The sequence below is a fragment of the Rhea pennata genome, chromosome 2, assembly GCF_028389875.1.
Source record: "Rhea pennata isolate bPtePen1 chromosome 2, bPtePen1.pri, whole genome shotgun sequence".
NCBI classification, from domain to species: Eukaryota; Metazoa; Chordata; class Aves; order Rheiformes; family Rheidae; genus Rhea; species Rhea pennata.
Window position 1 is genome coordinate 109,873,245 of NC_084664.1, and position 19,415 is coordinate 109,892,659.

The 19,415-nt window shown below is 37.6% G+C and overlaps 1 protein-coding gene across 2 annotated transcripts in view; it reads right to left on the minus strand.

Moving 5' to 3' along the window:
- RAB31 (RAB31, member RAS oncogene family) overlaps positions 1-19,415 on the minus strand; it is a 61,424-nt gene that overhangs the window by 10,978 nt on the left and 31,031 nt on the right. For both annotated transcript variants that reach the window (XM_062570123.1, XM_062570122.1), the window contains exons 4-6: positions 9,581-9,652; positions 7,556-7,662; positions 3,847-3,956 (exon numbers count right to left, since the gene is read on the minus strand). In XM_062570123.1, coding sequence (XP_062426107.1) covers positions 3,847-3,956; positions 7,556-7,662; positions 9,581-9,652 — 289 coding nt within the window. The remainder of the gene's footprint in view (positions 1-3,846; positions 3,957-7,555; positions 7,663-9,580; positions 9,653-19,415) is intronic.

The following is a 19,415-nucleotide window of genomic DNA, read 5'->3' on the forward strand; positions in this document are numbered from 1 at the left end:
TACAATCATGATTTATTTTTGCCTATGCATGTGTTTATTTTGTATTGCACTTTGTTAGGCATTCTTTAGTAGTTTCTTGTCCCACTGCCTGTTTACCTTTGGACCTACTGAGGCAAAGTGGTATTAACAACCTAGGACGGACATTCTCGGCTCTGTCATTTACAGAAAGTGGCTTATATCATTTACATAATCTGTTTCATATCTGGGGCACCTTCATGCTACGATAACAGGCAATATATGTATGCTAAAGAGAAACAGCTGGGTGTGTACCAGACTTGAATAATATAGCTAAGGCTTATTTTATTTCTGCGAAAATTACAAAGGCATGATTGCTACAAAATTACAGTACATTTGGGAAAACTTATTTAATCATCAAAAACCAAATGGGTTAGCTGCCTTCACAGGCACAATCAAGGGTCACTGTACTAAAGCCTCACAAACAAGCAATACAGAACTGGTATGACCCACTTGTACAGTCCATTCACAACTTTACTGCTATTGCTTAATACATTCCTGGCATTTTTGTTGCTGCTGAAGTATAAACCAGTGACAAGCTTCAAGAAGCTATGTGCATGATTATTCTAAGGCTGGAAAAAAGAAATTAATAATAGTTGGTCATGTGGAAACTCATTTATTTAGAAACAAGCTCATGGAATACACACATAAAAAAAACTATCATCTTAAGCTCTTTTAATATCAAAATCGGAAAGATATTGGGAAAAATTTAGTTCAGGTGGTCCATATACAACTGTACTAAAAATTTTCTTTTCTTGTTTACAGAGAAATAAGCAGTCATGTGATGTTTCACAATCACAGTAAGTCTTTAGTCAGGCTCTGCTAAATGTAATCAAGACAAATTGCTGTCTGAAATCACAGAGGTACAACAGACAGTCAGGAGTTACATTCAATTATGCAGCTTAGTGCAAACTCTCCAGGGCAGAGAACACTGGCTTGGCTGACAATTTTGCTCAGTGTATCTTTTCAACTTTATTTCCCAAATATATTGATGGCAGAATCCCCTTCCTGTTGGATTTGCCCCATTTTCAAAAATCAAAACCTTTCACTGATTTTAATTCTTCACATCTTGTAGTTTCCTGAGAAGAACTAAAGACAGCGCATTTGTGTTGAGATTGTGCAACTAAAATATTTCAAAGCAGTCTGCTAATCCTAAGAGAGACTTATTAAAAACAAACAAACAAACATCTTAAAAATAATGCAACATAATATCCTTGAAAATGAACTCATCTCTCCATCCACCATAATTTTGTTAAGATTTATCTTGTTACCATCAAAAAACACAGTCCTCCTTTCCTCTCCCCTTTAGATCATTACCTATGGTAATTCCTCCTCCCTCCCCATTATGCTATACTGCTTAGTTCACAACATTTTCTTTGGAAAAGGGACTGATGTTAGACACCTTGAAAAGGAAAAATTATTATGTTAAAATATCCTTGGAAAATGAAAAGTGTAAACAAGCAGGAGGTAACTTTTTAGTTAAATTAAAATTTAGTTTACCTTTTCTGTTTGTTTTATCAATTTCAGTAAGATTTTTAATGGAGAAATTCTCCACACATGTTGGAATATCCTATCAAATCCAGACTACAAAATAGGCAATATAATGAATTAATTGTCTACCTAAAAAATTTTAAGAAAACTGAAGTTGTAGAGTCCCTGCATTAAGAAGCTGGACAGCAGTAGTGTGCCCTTCTACAGAAGGGCAATGAGCAGCTACAAACTCTTAGGCAGTGTCAAAGCAAAACTAAAGCTGCAGCATCATCACATGAATAAAATAAGTCAGCAGGGCAGAAGACATGGTCACAGAGAATCTTCATACATGGAAAAGGCAGTACTGCTGCCATTTAACTTGGGCCAAAGCCAGATTTTTTGGAAAATGCAGTCTACTCAGTTGAAGTCCTAAACACAAAGACTGAAGTAGTATAAGACATGAGAAAGTTATTATTCATGCCTTCTACCCAGTCAGAGATAATCTACATTTGTATTGATTAATTCTCCTGGCAATTAAGTATTTTTCACTTGGTTTTCACTATATTTCCACAAACATACACCACCAATTCTCTGGTTTCTCTCCTCTGAGTTCTTGATAAGGTCACAAGTACATCCATTGAGTCCAAATATTTCTAAACATAGAAATAATTGCCTGTGGAATTAAGTGCATTTGCTTAGTTATCTAGTTCATACTAAATTCAATTTAGCTGATATTCCTCACCTAATATTAGGGGCAGTGTATGCTGCCAACTGCAGCATCACCTATTAAAGACAGGAACTAATTATTTAATTACCTAGCGTGGACATGTTCCTCTGCTAGAACATTCGCAACCATCAGATACAGATAATCAAGTAAACTATCACAAGGAACAATTGGTTCCTGCAGACAGCTATGTTATACATTTGTACTTTTTCTAAAGGGGTAATAGAAAGGTAGTGTCCTCTAGGAGTATCAGATCTCATTAATTAACAATTCAAATGCATCCTGTACAAGTGAAACAATACATGAACAGGCCCTGTCTCAGGCAAAGTATGTGAGGTAACCATAAATGTGTGTAGGGGAAAAAAAAAGACCTTATGGAAACAGATAAAGTCAATCTTGAGCTGAACGTGATGCCTCCTAGGCCCTGAAACAGGATTCATGGAGAGGAGGAACCACCAGTATTGGAAGAGGATCAAGTTAGGGACGTCTTAGGAAATCTCAATCCTTCCAGGTCCAGATAGCGACCATCTGGGGGTATTGTCATCTTTGAAAGATTATGGAGATTGAGAGAAGTTCCCAGTAACTGAAGAAAGGGAACTATGGCACACCATTTTCATAAAGGGCAGGAAGAATGACCCAGGAAATTACAGGCTGGTCAGCCTCTCTGTTGTCCCTAGGAAAATCAAGGAGAAAGTCCTCTCAGAAGCCATTTCTGAACACATGAAGGTGAAGAGGGTGACCATGGACCGTCAGCCTGGATTTACAAAGGTAAATCATGTCTGATCAACCTGATTGACCTCAATGACAAAATGACTAGATCTGTGATTGATGGAAAAGCAGTGGATTTTAGTTACCTTCTCTATAGCACAGCTTTCACATGTTTTCCTGCAGCATCCTGGTATCCAAGCTGGTATGCTGTAGTCTAGATAGGTAGACTATTAGCTGAGTGAAACAGTGGCTGAATCAGACTCAAAGGGCAGTGGTTAACAGTATGTAGGCCAGTTACAAACAGAGTACCTCAGAGGTCTGTCCTGGGACTTCTCTGTTCAGTATCTTTTATCAGTGGCCTGAAGGAGGAAAATTCAACTATTGTCTGTTTTGATCAAAAGACCTCTTGAAGTTCCTTCCAGCCTGTGAGGTTCTGCAATTCTCCCCACTTTCAACCAGAGACTGAAACTGGAATTCCTAGAATGCAAACTAAGACATTTTTTTATTCTCCCTGTGGGGGATGTCAATCTCATCTTGTTTACAAGATCTGGGAAGAAAATATTTTTAAACAGATTCCACTGCAATGACTATTTTCTACTTATCTTAACCTCCAGGCAAATTTCTCAACAAAAGAAAGTTTTATCAACATGATAAGATCAACAGCATCTCCTCTACAGAGGGGTTAGTGTGAAACAGAAGATGTGACCCAGACCAGGATTTATATACAGAATTAGGCTTACCAGTATATACTATCTATATATTTGGTTCTAGCATATCCAAACTCATTCTTAGTTTACATTGGCATAAACAACAGTCATACTACTGGCTCTGGTAGTTTCTTCATGTTCTTGGGAAAGAATTTTTTAGACCCGAAATAGACAATTATTTTCAGATGCCCTCTAAATAACCATCATAAAAAAATTACTTACTTATTCCTTGAAAGAGTTCCTCAATATTAACGGCGTTCTTAGCACTGGTTTCAACAACAATTGCACCTATAGATTCTGCATATTCTTTGGCATCCTTGATAGGAACCTCCCTAAAGAAAACATTAACAAATAAAATAAAGCATTTCTTTAAAAAAAATAATTTTGGAACAATTAAATCAGTTTCCTAGTTGTAATTTCTCATATCTTGATTTCAGATTGATTAAAATACATTGCTAAATCATGTGATTTGTATTTCCACCAGGTCCACAGAAACAAAACCAAATAACCCAGCATGACCAGGTCCAAAATATGAAAGACCATCGTGTACTTCATAAAATAATTTGTGGATGATGATTGTGGAGATTAAGAAAAAAAAGGGGGGGGAAAAAAGGAGTTTAACTACACAATATTCAAACCATAGCAATGAAAGAAATTTGGGAACAAAGGGCTACATAGAAAAGATTTTCATCTTACTCTAACTTAGAGGAGAAAGCAAACTTCAGAATTCCTGACAAAGATAAAATAGTAGCAAGAGACAATATTCCTAGGAAGCACTGCGAAATTTCTTAGCCTTTTCTAACAACATTTCTAAAGGAAGTCTATAAGTTTCCACTACAAGTGGGCAATAAGTCTGCCATCCAACACTGCCAGGACTGAAAGGTTATATTTATCAAATGTAGTTATCGTAACCCAGATGTCAAGATTGCTAAGATCTACTTTGTTGGAAAGAAAAAGCACAAAAGCTCAAGTTCTACGCTATAAAATGAATAAACATAAGGCAAGGCAAAGCAGTAAGGTGGCAAAAACCTTCAGTAGAGTGTTGAGATAGTATTGTTCCAGGGCTACAGAGAAAGTTGGAAGAATTTTTAGGGGGAAAAACACTTCTCAGTCTCCATTATGACTAATTGATTTCTATATTGCTCAAAACATATTTTGGATGTTTACAGCACTTCAATATTCAAGTTTCAAGTCTCAGCTCCTTTCTTTGGGATTATTTTTAGCAACTTGTCAGAAGGAGGAGACTATTAAAAATATGCCGAACACTGAACAGTACCGTAGTTAATACCACAGATGAGGATTTATATTAATCAAAATTGTCTGTCCACCAGCAGAAATTTCTTCAAAGTCAGGAAATAAATTTATTTCAATAGAGTGCCAAGACCTGCTGACAGCCTGTTAATGAAACTGAGAAGAGCAGCATGAATCCAAAGTGTCCCAAATCTATCCTGGCAGCTCAAATTCAAATTTTAGATGCTAAATGAGGAGGGTAATATGGTCATTGATTATTATTTTCCTCTGAGAAGAGGCTGACACTATTTCTTATAAGTTGTTTTTGCTTCTATTAATTCCTCCTTACATTATCTCCTACAGTGACAGAGATGGCTGAATCAAATCAACTGGGACCTGGTCAGGTTGTCCTCTTTGCTTCTATTGATGTTGGTCTTAAAAGAAAGATCTGCCAAAAGGTCTATAAAACCAAAGCAAGATGCCAAAAAAGCATTCTAACAGTAGCTTGCTCACATCATCTTGTTTTAAAATTCTCTGAGCCCAAAAGCCTATGTATTTCCTACACACTAGAGAAAAATGTAATAGATTAGTGAAACATTTCACCTAAAAGCATTTTTACTGAAGTTAATTTCAAGACACAAAGCAGAGAATATATACCAGTGCATATATCGCATAAACAATCAAGAGTTCTAGAAGAACTGTGAAAACATATCACATATAATACAGCCCACTATTTTCCACCAAAATCTCTTTAACTGGGCATCACTGAAGTACTTTAGAAATAGAAAAGGCTGGGGATGCAAAGAGAATAACTGCATGAAGAAAAATCCCAGAACTGTTCACAATTATAAAAATAATAATAATAATAATTAAAAAAAGAGAGAGAGAGAGCACGCATGATATTTGCTATTTTGAGGACAATGAGTGCCTTGCAAACACCATAACATTTTACGCCTGGAATAGCTGTACTGACTGAACAGGACCAAGTAACAGATGATCAGTTAACAACAGGTACTACTTGAGGAAAACTTGATGGAAAAACAGTCATTCTATAAGGAAGCATGGTATTCTCTCACCACTTTGTTGTGCAAGTTTTTCTCAACTCCTCATGTAAACTTCTGTGGTAGAACAGCAGTTAAAAGCTTGCTGGCATGGCACATACCACCAAAAGTCACAGTATTACATTTTAACTCACTTTATGGATTCATTTGCACTGATTGCCATTTGTGACAATCTCCAAACTTATCTTTGATCTAATCAAGCAAATACATTGATGAGAACATTTAAGCAATAAATTTAAAGTGAGTCTCAGGGCAACAAAAAGCTCCAATTTGTACTTTTTTTTATTATTATTATTTCTTCTTTTCTTACCTCACATTTGGAAACCTTTTGTCTCATATATGACTTGCTTTCACAGTGTTGACAAGCTGATTGACAAGCTGATCATATCATCATGTAAGAGATGGTAATATACAATCTGTGTCCCCCACTTCCAGGCCAAGAGAAACCAGGAATTTTGCATGGTCAGGGCTTGTTCAGGTCTTACAGAAAGCAGTGATTTTTTTTTTGGTTTGTGTTAGTTGATAAGTGATGGGCCAGGGGGGAGAGGAAAAACAACACAGGTCCATCCATATGCTTTGGTTCAATAAAGTACTGTATCAAGTACCTGAAGTTACACATATACATCAGGGCTGTGGCGAGCATTGGCCAAAGCAAAGATTATAAAATGGGGAAATTTATTTGAACCATAACAAGAGCCTATGAGGTCCTAAGAGGAAAGTATCGAGTATGGCCACTAAGTCTATACTCAGAGCTGAAGCAAGAAACAACAGAAAGCTATGGCCTACCACAAAGGGTTACTGTTGTACAGCAGAATACACTTCCACTTCCAGAAAGTAAAAACCAAACCCAAAATAGAGCTAAAAGCAGAAGAGTGAATCTAGCTTCAAATGCATCACAAATAGCATCATCCCGGTTTGTCTGCAGGGGGGTTGAATCTAGCCCTCCCCTTATTTTCCCAGGAAGTTCTTTGCTTTACATATGGAACTCAAGCTTTGTGTGAAGTTACACTTTAAAAAAACAAACAAAAAAAAACAAACAAACAAAAAAAACCAAACAAACAAACAAAAGGACTTTCTACATCCAGTATTAAGCCTTCACTTGATTAAAATGCAGCATCTCTATCACTCTGATAGAGGCCTGAATTGTTGTGAAATAATTTACAATGACACTGGTTAAAATCAGTTAAATAAAATGATCAGATTATTTCAACTGTCGTAAAGCATGACATGTTCACAAAGCTAATCTGTGAATAAAATTATTCTATTTCAGGCCCATCCTTCTAAGTTTACATTCCTATGCTGCACCTTTTAGCATAAATTAAAAAAAAAAAGAAAAAATAAGAAAAAAAAGGAATAATTTTCATTCCCAACGATTCAGCACCTAGAGGGTATAGACTGTACAAACACAGAGGAAAACCAGCAAAAAAGAGATTTAAAATACATATATATGATTTGAGGTGTGCTGCTGCTGATGAGGTATATTTGTTCATCACTGAAAACAAACATAGTGATAAGATAACTGGTGTTAGAAAAGATTCAGTACAAATGACCAAAATGATATACTACAGTAAAAACAAGAAAAACCCGTTACTGGCAAATATAAAAAATGATCAAAGTGACAACAAAAACAGATGAATTACCTGATATCTGAAAGATCACATTTATTTCCAGCAATGGCCATTACAATATTTTCAGGACCATGTTCTTTTAGTTCCTTCACCCATTTCTTCAAAGTATGAAATGAATCCTAAATCAGAGAAATAAAAAATAGCTAACAGCCTCGTCTCCTCTGATATATTTGGTTATTTTATTTTTTTTTAGTTAGAGGAACATAGCTTTGATGGTCTTAATGCAATGATAATCTCATAGATCACAAGACCAAAAGAGGATCACTGTAACTATGCAATCTGTTTTTCAAACTTAAAGTCACGAGACTTCCTCAAATTAATTCTTGAACTTGAAAAAAAATATTTTTAAAGGAAAAAACATTCGATGCTGATTTTTAAAATTTTCACTGCTGAAGAAACCACTCAGCTTTTCTTTCAAGTTTAGCTAGCAGCTAATTTCTCTTATTGTTAATGTGAGCTTCACTTGTCTACTTTTAACTTCTAGCCAGTGAATTATCATCTCAACCACTGTCATAGTTTCAGCAGCATCCAGAAGAGCTCTCCATGACCTCCACCATTTCCAAACCTGTGACATGGTAAATCTCTATTTACTCTTTATTAAACCAAAGAGCTAAGCAACAGTTCATCTGACTTTTTCCCTCCGGGTACAAAATTCAAACACTTGTTGAGGCTGCCTAACTTTTAATAGTAAATTTTCTATTTCCTAATACTATTGGACTAACAGCATTAAAATCACTCTTGTTCCTAGAGATTCTAATTTTAATGTATGGCTGGAATTGTTACTGAAACTCAAACAGAGCTCCCAAACATACTGTAAGACAAATTTTCCCATCAGAAGTGCACATACAAGTTCAGCCTAAATCAGTAAAGGCTGTAACTGAATCTCTGAGTGGACACCATAGCCAGACATTTTTTGGGGGGAAAAATATACATATATATATTCATTCCACTCTAATGATCAGCTCTTTGAATATTAAGCATCAAAAAGTGACGTACACATTCCTCCTTCTCTCCTATTTTCCTCTCTTCATTCTGCGAGTTGTTCCACATCAGAGCTGAGAAAAGTAGGCAGAACACAGTTCTATTCTTATAATGTATTACAAGATTAACTATCAGACTAGCGACTATTTAAATGAAAAATAAAAACCTGTCAGACAATTCCACTCTTCCTCATGCTTTCTTGGCAAAGCAGCAAAGGAGAACAGCACCACTGTGCGACAATGGCCGCCCTCAGCAGCGACAGCGCGTTGCACTCGCACGCTGCAGAATCAACCTGGCCCTCTCAACACAGTAGTAAATAACTGAATTTGCAAGAAAGTATAAAAATGTAAAGTAAGTGAACTATCTTGACCATCCATATAGCAATGCATTCTCTAACTCAACTTTATCAATGGGGATTTCTTTCAAAAGCAGTGAAAATGGAGCATAGTTAGAGCTTCCTAGCCTCCTCTGTCTGAGAAAAGAGACGAAAATACAATTTTCATTCCAAACTAATAATGTTGAGAAAAGGTCAGAGATTTACTATTTCATTATTTTTTTCAAAATAAAGCAGCCACTGAAGACTTCAATTTCTCAGTGCAAACATAAGATTATATGAGTACTTAAAACGATTAGTTTTAAAATCAGTAATATGCAAACAACAGAATTCCTGTTCACTTAATAAAGCAGCTAGCTGCTTTTTGTAGCAAAAATTCAGTTTCATACAGAGAATATAGGCAGTAGGGGGCGGGTATTGAAGGAAATCACGTTCTCTACTTATCCAGAGGAAATTCAAAGCAACTTCTCTAAAATGCAGTCTCTTACCTTTGTCTAGACAAATTTTAAATAACTTGGGAGCACAGCTTTACATTTCAATTTTTAAGGCAGCTAGGCACCTCCATCCGAAGCTACGCAAACTACTCACACATATGAGCATTGATATGAACAGGAATTAGCTTATAAACCCCATAATTACAGAAGTATTTAATTCAAAATTTTTTTAACTCAAAATCCAAGTGAAGTAGTTAATATAGAGAAACAGTGTACAGAAAGTCTTACCTGTTTGGTGATATCATAAACTATCACAGCTGCTGCTGAACCTCTGTAGTACATTGGAGCCAAGGAATGAAACTGTTAAAACAGATTCCCCCCAAAAGAAAAAGAAAGAAAGAAAGAAAAAAGAATAAATCAGGATTATCACATTTTGCCAGGTCAGGAAAACATGTCACAACTGGACCACAAACTTTCATCCACTAAAGACTAGGCCTCTTCAGTGGCTGCCTAGCTCTGATTTTCCTTAAATCCCAAAGAAACACGCTTCCCTTATCTCCTGGTGCTCTTCATCCCACTGTATTTATTTAATTAGCACTTACTAGTTCTATGCATCTTTTTCTTTGTAGTATATGGACACTGAATAGAAGTTTTCATGTCAAATTTACCTGTATTTGGAGTCATACCTGACAGCATATACCTCTTACACAGGTAAAAAGGAAAATTTTGCTTTGTAGTTGTAGCACGCTGAATTCAGCTTGGGGTTCAGTTTTATAAAATGCTGCAAATCGCTTGGGTAAAATTAACTTCTCAGAAATCTATTAACACCTGTCATGTTTAGTTAGCCTGTACTATAATACCTATTTTGAAAAACACAGGTTGTGGTGAAATAAGTGTTTCTTCAGTCCCCCCCCCCAGAAACAACTTAAAAAAAAGAGCAACAAAAATGTTTATTATAAAAGACATCTCACCAATGAACAGCATAATTTTCATAATTTACCATGACTAAGCAGTTGGTTTAGAATTTAAGCTTATAATTACACAGAGAAAGGCAGTCAATAAGCCTTTTTGATGATTCATCTAAACCTATTCTTAAGGATACGAATAATCTTTCTTGGAAAATATGTTTAGTCTCACTGTACTCATAGAGCCATTTTGCACATTTTTCTTTGCACAGAGAGTGATCTGTAAACTCTTCATATAAAGCTGTAGCTACTAACCAAGGTCAACTCCTAAATCAAATGTGCTATTAGGACAGAATATAAATCTCAATACCAGTGAATGTGCACAGACCTATGTGTTATATTGCACACCTCTGTAGATTTACAGCAAGATGTATCTTTGCCTCAGAACTGTACTTGTATACTGAGCATTTACAGTTAGGCAGTCTGAGTATTTAGGAAGCTTGCAACAATAGCTCGAGGATGTATATATTCCTGCCCTATCCAATATTTTCATCCAATAATAATTCTGAAGCAATTTTTCAAAAGTAAGCAGAAATATTATTTCACTCTTAATAATATTATCTAGTTATTTTTCTTGTCCTGTAATTCTTCACCAAAAATTATTAGGAACACAGGCTCCACAGTCATGCTGTTTCACATGCAACATATAAAGCAAGTTATTCATCAGAATATGAGCTAGGACTATTTGCCTGTTTGTAAGGCATTTAGCACAGATCATGCATTCTAGTTCAAGGCTGATACTCTCTTAAAAGTAAGGATGCATACCACACACTAACAGTGACAGATGGTCAAGTGCTGAAGTGTATTGGGGAGAAAAGGGGGTAAAATAGCTCATTAACAGGGGAAAACAGCAGGAAGGAGGATGAGAAAAGAAAGGGGTAATCAAGATGCTAGATCTGAGGAAAAGTGATCAGCCAGGATCTTGAATGAGCTCGGTAGACATGTGATTTCTGGGCTTTTAGAGAAAGGCTTCAGTACATGTTTAGTGCAATTAATTCTTTCCAGAATTTTTAGCCTCCCAGTCCACTGCAGAAACTTCCAGTGTGTTAAGTTAAATCACCCCGAATACTAGGGAGCATATTTGTGGAGAGTAGATCTGACTTTTCACTGTGCATACAAACCCCTCCCAGTCTGTAAGCTTCTGGAAAAAACGACATCCTACATACGCTGAGTCCGTTTTAATCTAGATTACAAAGTATTCATGAATTTACAAAGAGCTCTCAGATAACAGTAATCACACTTCACTGCAGCCGTGGAGTCAAACCCACATGTTTCAAATTCCATTCATGCTGCCCCAGAAAGCACATTAAGAACCTGTACAACTTCTTGGGAACTTCTCTCTGTTGTTCTTTTGACCAAACAACATGATCACTTCCCATAATGGTTGTTTCATTGAAAAATATTGCCAATGTTAGTGTCAGAAAGAAAACATACATACAAAAAACCTAAGCTTCTTTCACTGGATACTGGATTAGTTTTTAAAGGAATCTGAATGTAAACTAACGTACTTTTTGGTAGCATTAATTTTACAGCTGGATTCCTGAACTAGCTCACTGTGCATCAGAGGAGCCCCAGTCTGAGCTGAAAGGAAAGAGTGAGAAAGTCCTGGGAAAAAGGAGGAAGGATAGGACCACTAGAAGCTAGATTCACATTTAAAGTAAATTCAGATAGCTCCACGCTTGCACAATTGCTTTGTGCACATCTCCGCCAATGCAGTCTATTTCAACAGTCATTTTTACCCCTTTTCCTGGAACGAAAGCAATAATCATTTTACTCAGTGCTTGTAAACACAGAAACAAAGAAATACTTTTAATTTTGGGAGATATTTGAGTGTCATTTGTGTGAACTAATCACTTGAACAGTATGTTGAATTTCGGTAACAAAAACACCAAACTAAGTCATTTAATCTGTTTCTTGTGTCAAGAAACAACAAAAAGTAGCAAGTCACATTATGCAGCAGGAAAGTTTCTCTGCTATTTGAATCAAAGTAATCTACTTAAATATTCCAATTCCTTGCAAATTTAGGAGGAGGGAGGGCAAGACTACAGCAAGGTAGACTCAGAAAAGTCACTGCCTCTTAAAGGCACTCATAGTCAGTAGTTGCCATTAACACACAATTATAACCTTGTTGTAACGTACTGAAAATATATTTGCTCGTTCAGCTGACAGGACAGTTATTTCCTCTTTCATTATTTTATAGCAATATTTTAGCTACAAGGCATGTTAAGAAAGAATGCTTTTCATCCATATTTGGGCATGTAGCTTCAACATTTTTTTTAAAAAAAATCAAGTGATGGATTTCATCTGTCATTTAAGTTTATATTCCTATTTGGATAAAACTGACATTCAAGATTTCAAGCTGTTATCTAAAGTGACCAAAATGGTATTAAAATACACTTTAGTGCTATTTCTTAGGGTCTGCAAGGAAAAAAAGTAATTTGTAATTGTTCAGTATAAACCGAAAGTGTGCTAGTAACAAAAATATTGTAAGAAATCACTGCTGTCCATGAGAAAACATAAAAAGACTCTCTGCAACACTGAATGAATTAACAGGGATTGAAAATCAGTACTTCAGAATAACTTTCATCATTTATAATAGACTCTCTTAACAAATGTGCTTTATGAGCATGGATTTTCAAAAAGCACAAAAATACCAGTAAAAGTATTATGCAAGTAATTAAGCAAAGTCTTGAACCCTTTCCTGGCCTAATTACCTGGAAAAGAGAGTCATGCAAAATTATTTAAAGAGATACAAGATCCTAATGCGCACATTTTTCACCTGCCAAGGACCAAATGTAGGACAGAAGCCCAAAACAAGCGACACACAAAAAAGCAGTTCACAAAATTAAATCTCAGAAGAATACTTTCCATATTATAAATTTCAATTTTTATAACCTCAATTTTATAGTTCAGTATTTCTGAATTCAATAATTCCCAAGCAAATAAGGAGAAACAGGTGCAGTTCAAGATTCGGCATTAGAACAACTCTATTTCTCAAGAAGCATTGCCTGAACACCAGCGTGGCCAGCCACCCGTGGCTCTGACCCACACACCTGCAATAGGTACATGAAGGTCGCTCTTCAGCTGCGCCCTCCACACCTTCCCAAGGCATCAGTCCCTCTGCGTCCTACAGCTGAGGGCAGCCCTTCAGCAGTTTTAACCTGCAGGTGGAGCCAGGACCAGCACCCATCAGGTCATGAAAAGGTCATCAGTCAACTCCCACCAATGGAAATAACTACTGCACTTAACCCCTTTCAAAAGCTGATGAAGGTCCAGCCTAAAACCACTTGTCTTTTTTCCATGCTGTTCCTATTAGCATCATATTATTTTGATGCCTACAAGCATTCTAATTTCCAGCCTGCAGGTGTTCCTGACCAATTTACATCCTTTCACTGGGTCAATGCTTGCCTTCAGGTGAAACATCACTAGAGCACAGGCTTTTAACCTTAATTTTGCCAGGCTGCTAAGACAGACTCTTTTAGTCTAAAGATGAGGTCATCAGAAGACCACTTTCTCTGCACTTGGTCTAGATTGAGTTCATCTTTCCTGGCTTCTGGTGAACAGGTTTGTATGGAGCATCCTAGATATAAAACAGCATTAATTGTACTTTCCCTAATACATATTAGTAAACACATTTCCCTTCTCACGGCTGCATGATCATCCTGCGATTAGAAAATGCATTCACAAGCTGCTTTCCTTCTCTGTTTCCAAAAAAATATCATCTATAACTTTACGACATGCATTTTTCTAATGAGTCACAGGGTAGCGGGATTTGCTATTTATATTACTGATTTTCCTCCCTCTGATTCATCTATCCTACCATTTTCCAGAGCGTCCTTCTAGGCACTGAGAATACCTCACATCTTTGTAAAATGAGTAAACTACCAGTAGCAGCTCACTTAAAATAGACATTTTAAAGCTCTGTGTATCTCATACAGTATCCAAAAAAAGTTTGCTGATTTATACAAGTGCTAAGATGACAGAGGGAATATTGATCCATTCCCATAACTCATAAGCCTCCTCTGCTTTTGTAGGGTCTGATTATGACTTGTATGGGTGAGGTCACTAAACCATACAATGCAACAGTTCAAATTTAGGGGAAGGTTTTCCAATTCAACAACCATATCCAGGCTGAAAAGGCCACTCCAATATAAATAAGGAACCTATTTTACCAGATACACACATACTAAAGAACAAAATGAATGACTTGTGTAACTTTGTCCAGTCTTTATGACTCTTCTCCCTAAAGCACACTATGTGACATACAACAAGTTGCAAAAGGATTGGTGAAATGCTAAACAGTGTTTAGGGCATCTTGTATTTACATCCCTCCACCACCACTTTCATTTTGCATTTTTGGTTCATCATCTATACTTCTAAGAAAGCGGTTTTGAGGCCATATGTCTGTCAGGAAATTTCCTCTGAAACCAGGTCCCCTTTTTTTCTTGGGATCTGACTAGAAACAACGTAATCTTGACAGCTGTACATCCCCATACCACAGAGGATAAATTCAGTCTTAAGTTGTGTATATGCAAGTTCAATATAACCAGGGGATAGAAGTTGCACTGGTTGATTCCAGGAATATTTTAGGATTCTGCAACCCCAGACCTGGTTATCTCGTTGAAGTCAACAGAAGTTTTGCCCTTGCAAAAGAATGGAACCAAGAGCAGCCATGAAGGATTTTACCACCTATTTAAAAGCTCTACAACATTTTGCTTTCTATTTTCTGTGCACTTCATTATGGAAGGGTATAATGCTTTATACATTTCTGCTGTAATAACAATACAGAATTGGGAAGAAGAAAAACCCACAAAGTAGCCATATCTGAATATTTAGAAAAGAAAAACATTTTCAAAAAAAAGTACTACATAAATCACAGCCAAGCTGCCGCACCAAAAGTCTCTTAACCATGTCTTCCGTAATGCTGGTTTAGAAAGCAAAAGAGAGGCCAAATAAATACAGAAATGAAAAAGTACCACTCCTGCCTATCTAAAAACAACCGATAAATACTGCTGAGGATAGTCTGGATTCATTCAATCTGTCTGGCACACCAGGGAACACTACTAACACGTCTGAAGCTCTCCAAACTGACAGTGTATCCTATATCCACCACACTGGTGCACTGACACACCAGTGCTGTCTCCTCTAAGCTCCAGGGCCAAGGGAAAAAGACACACACAACCCTTCTATTGGATTTCTTTTGCTGTCTTGGACTGCAAATAACATTTTTTTCCTTGCTGCAAAAAGGATTATACAATTATAATACATGTAATATATACAAGAATAGCTGGAAAGAGTAAGGCTGTACATCAAATCAGTGCTGAGTTAGTAAGTATTACACACCTTACATCAGGGGCTGAATATAGCTCAGACTTTTCCACATGGTGCCTTTTCAAGCATCTGCAGGTGCATATCAGCACAAGATTTGCTTCCTGACAGCTGTAATCATTTAAATAGAGTTCATTCCCATTTTTGAGAAGCTACTCTCTGACCATGTATGTAGTATCTGAGTAGCCAAGCCAGACCTTGCTACTCCTGAGATCAGAGATTCTTATCAGGATGCCATTAATGATAACAGCCACAGCTTCTAGCTCTGTGCCATCTTCACATGTGTGGGCAGTGACATAGCTCTGCAACTGCCTTCTCCTTCCTTTTACACACACTCACCTTTCTAGACTAGGAGGCTCACATCCCTTGGTCCCCTCACTCACTCAACAGTTAATTCCCAGTCACTTAGCAGACAATTCCAGGCATCCCATTTTTCCCTCTCCTGTCCTCAGCCCTTCCTGCCATGCCACCCATCCAAACCCCTTCAGTCCAGTCCCCTAAGCCACCTGAAGCACATCTCTTCTCACATTTCAGCCTCGCCCCTACCACCTGAATCAAAAAGACTTGCAATTCTATTAACCCCTGAAGCTCTTGTCATGAGGAGCATGACAGACTAGTCATGCTAGTCACTAAAAACGTGTTATTAGCAGTCCATTTAGGAGAGCTGCAATAATTGCTTCTATGGCACGGGTCAGTTAAGCTCCCACATGGGAAGAGTTGGAAGTCATCACCTCTGTGCCTGCACAGCACAAGCTCATTAGCATGGTCTTGTACCATCAGCAGTATGTACTCCATAGCTTGTGAACCTCTACTTTATGCCTTGTCCAAGTCTCAGCACTAGTGCCCTGTTCTTGTCCTCTCTGAAGCATTGGCTGCCAACAAACAGAAAATCTGGTGTGTGAACAGAAGCAAAAGAAAAAGCCAGAAATGTCAAGTAGATTATCCTGAAACATAAGCTTCTCACACAGAAGCAGTGAGGGGAGGGATACAAAATTCTCAAAATTCTCAGCTGGCAAAGAGTGAATGGAAAAATGTTACACATGAATGCCACTATTAGATATGATGTAGTATTTTATAACCTTGAGTATTTTTTTCCTCTACACGATTCAAGGCTGAGATTCTAGTTCTCAGAGGAGGTCCTTACACCACATACAGGGAACTGCCCTCACACTAAGCTGCGGGCTGCCATCATTGTCGCCCAATTAAAACCACAGAGCAAAATTAAGGCTGCCTTTACTGCAAAAGTAAATCAAGTCATCTATACTTCCTGTTAAATCCTCTCAGGATAGCCTGGTTTCAGTGGAAACATCTATGAGCTAAATGATTAGGTTAGCAAGGCACATGCTAAGAACTATCAATCTGTTCTCATCTGAGAATGAATCCACACAGACCAGCAAGTTCTAGCAAGTCCAAGTCCAGTAATACTGATTTATGGGGTTTTGTTTCTAGAGAGAAGTCAAACCAGGACGCAGCTGGATGTCATAGCTGAACCAATTTCAACCAAACAGCAAGATCCTATCCTTCCTTTCACCCAAATCCCAGCCCCTGAGGTTGCCTTCTTTCTTCACCTGCTGAGAGCAATGGGACCCCTGCCCTCTTCCCTCTCCCCCCCCCCCCCACTATCTGTTTTTCTTTTACTCTGACACGGTGTTTTTTCTGCAGATTAATGAACTGAACAGACTTATTGAGCATCTGAGCCAGTACAAAGAAGTGGCAGAGCTGTGCATCTCAGAGCAGAGGGAAACATTACTTTCCTTTAAAGAGCAGTTTAGATATCACATCTAATTGCCAACTTAGGGGAAACCTTCCAATTAAGACTGCAGCAAAGACAGACCTTCCTTACCTTGTGACACTGTGTTTGAATCATCACAACAACTATTGTCACTTAGAGAGGACTGTAAAATGCTATAGATATCTGCGCTGCTCTTTTACTGGAAATGAAACAGTAGGAAAAAAAGACAACAAAAAGTCAACAACCAGGAAAACAAACAAACATCTACCATCCTGAAAGTAATTCCTTTCATATCAGGGTTCAAACTGGGCTCAAGTACCTGTAGCTCCTTTTATTAAACAAAACATCCTGGAGTTAAATATAGTAAAGTTTAAAAGGACATAGATAAATATTCTTGCCCTGGAAACACGGCCCTTAGGCTCTATAACTATTTGCTGCAATATTCTTCAGCTGGCAAAATGGAAAGCTGGCAGCCACCCAAGGTATTCAGACAAAGAACTGTAATTAGAAGCTACTCAGGGCATCTGTGAACTGAAATACATGCTAATAAAAACATCATTAGCTAACTTGTGAAGAGCCTGTTCTTAGGGGAGACAGTCTTTGCTAACAATAACATAATTGTTGTGAATTTAAGTCCTGAAGTCCAGTGCAACAATTTAAGGCTGATGGGGAAAAAAAGTGAGACGGAAAAAAAAAAGACATTTTGAAAATGGGTGGAGGGAAGTGACACCGAAAAAAAACACAGCAAGTGTACTGATTTGATAACACATGAACACAAAACAATTGGTTCTGCAGAGACCAGTACTTGGACATAGAAAAGCAGATTTTTTTTTTTTTTTTTTTTTTTTTTAAGTGTGCTGCTGGTTTAAGGTTCTCCCTATCCAAGAAAGGGAAAAGAAAAAGCAAGACAAAAGGCTTAACAGGTCTCTCATTTTGTAACCAACTACAATGTACATTCTCTGCAGCAAATGCTGCTTGAAAGTCATGTATCAATCCTTCAGGGTCTCCTCTGGGAAGCACGCTGAACATGCACTCCTAGCAACATTATGACAGAAGTGCTTTTGATCTCCATTTCCTATTGCATTATTGTCATTATGCAGAAGTGACATTTGCTCATTATTTCCTACAAAAAGGAAATTCTGATTCCTTCTTGACTCTGTTTCCATGTTTCCTGACCAAAAAAGAAAAAAAAAATGTATCTAGTATCCACATGAATCAGAAGTTATCTGTTCTCCATGACCAAGCTCTGATTGCCTAGCCTGTATATTACGTTTCTTCAAACAGGGGTATTATGACAAAATTTTTAAACTAATAGTAATCAACATTTCTGAAGGCTTGACCAGTTGCAAATGGATATCTGAATGTTGACTTAATGCCTCCAGGGGGTGCTGAGTGCTTCCAACTCATTTCCCTCTCATCTATGCTTCCTGCTCATCCAGTACATGACCTGTTTTCAGAAACAGCCACATGAATTTCCAGTTTTTCCCAACTGACTGAAGACAGCCAGTAGGCACATTGCTTCTCTCAGATGATTGTTTCATTAAGTGTTTGTAACTAAGGCATTTCAGAATGGTTTCTCTACACTATTCAAGCTGACAGTTTCCTAGTCTGTTACACAGAGAAATCTATGAATGAGTAGTATTAGTACAGAAATGCTGCTGCTATTGTTATCTCCTGCCATTCTTAAGATTTGAGCCTAACTTTTAAGCCTCAAGTAGGCCTTCGGTTACACCTCCTACAGTGGTTTTGTCCTGCTGATACACACCACTGTTGACAATAGAATCTAAGAGCAGACAGGGGAAGTTCTGTCTGGAAAGCCCGAGAGAAAGATACCCCAAGCTCCTTGGCTGCGAAGCAAAGGACAGCAGCAGACGAGTAAGGCAGGTGCCCACACCAGCAAACAGATACAGCAACAAATGGCACAGCTGGGGAAGTACAGAAAATCCTGACTCCAGAATAAGCACGCCTAAGTCCAATCCTTGGCTTTTATTTAGAAGAACAAAACCAAGCGAACACAACATTTAAAGAGCAGTAAGTCCCAAATACAGTTATCAGAAGTAAGACGTGCTGAGGAAATGTCCAGACTTGTCACTGGAAC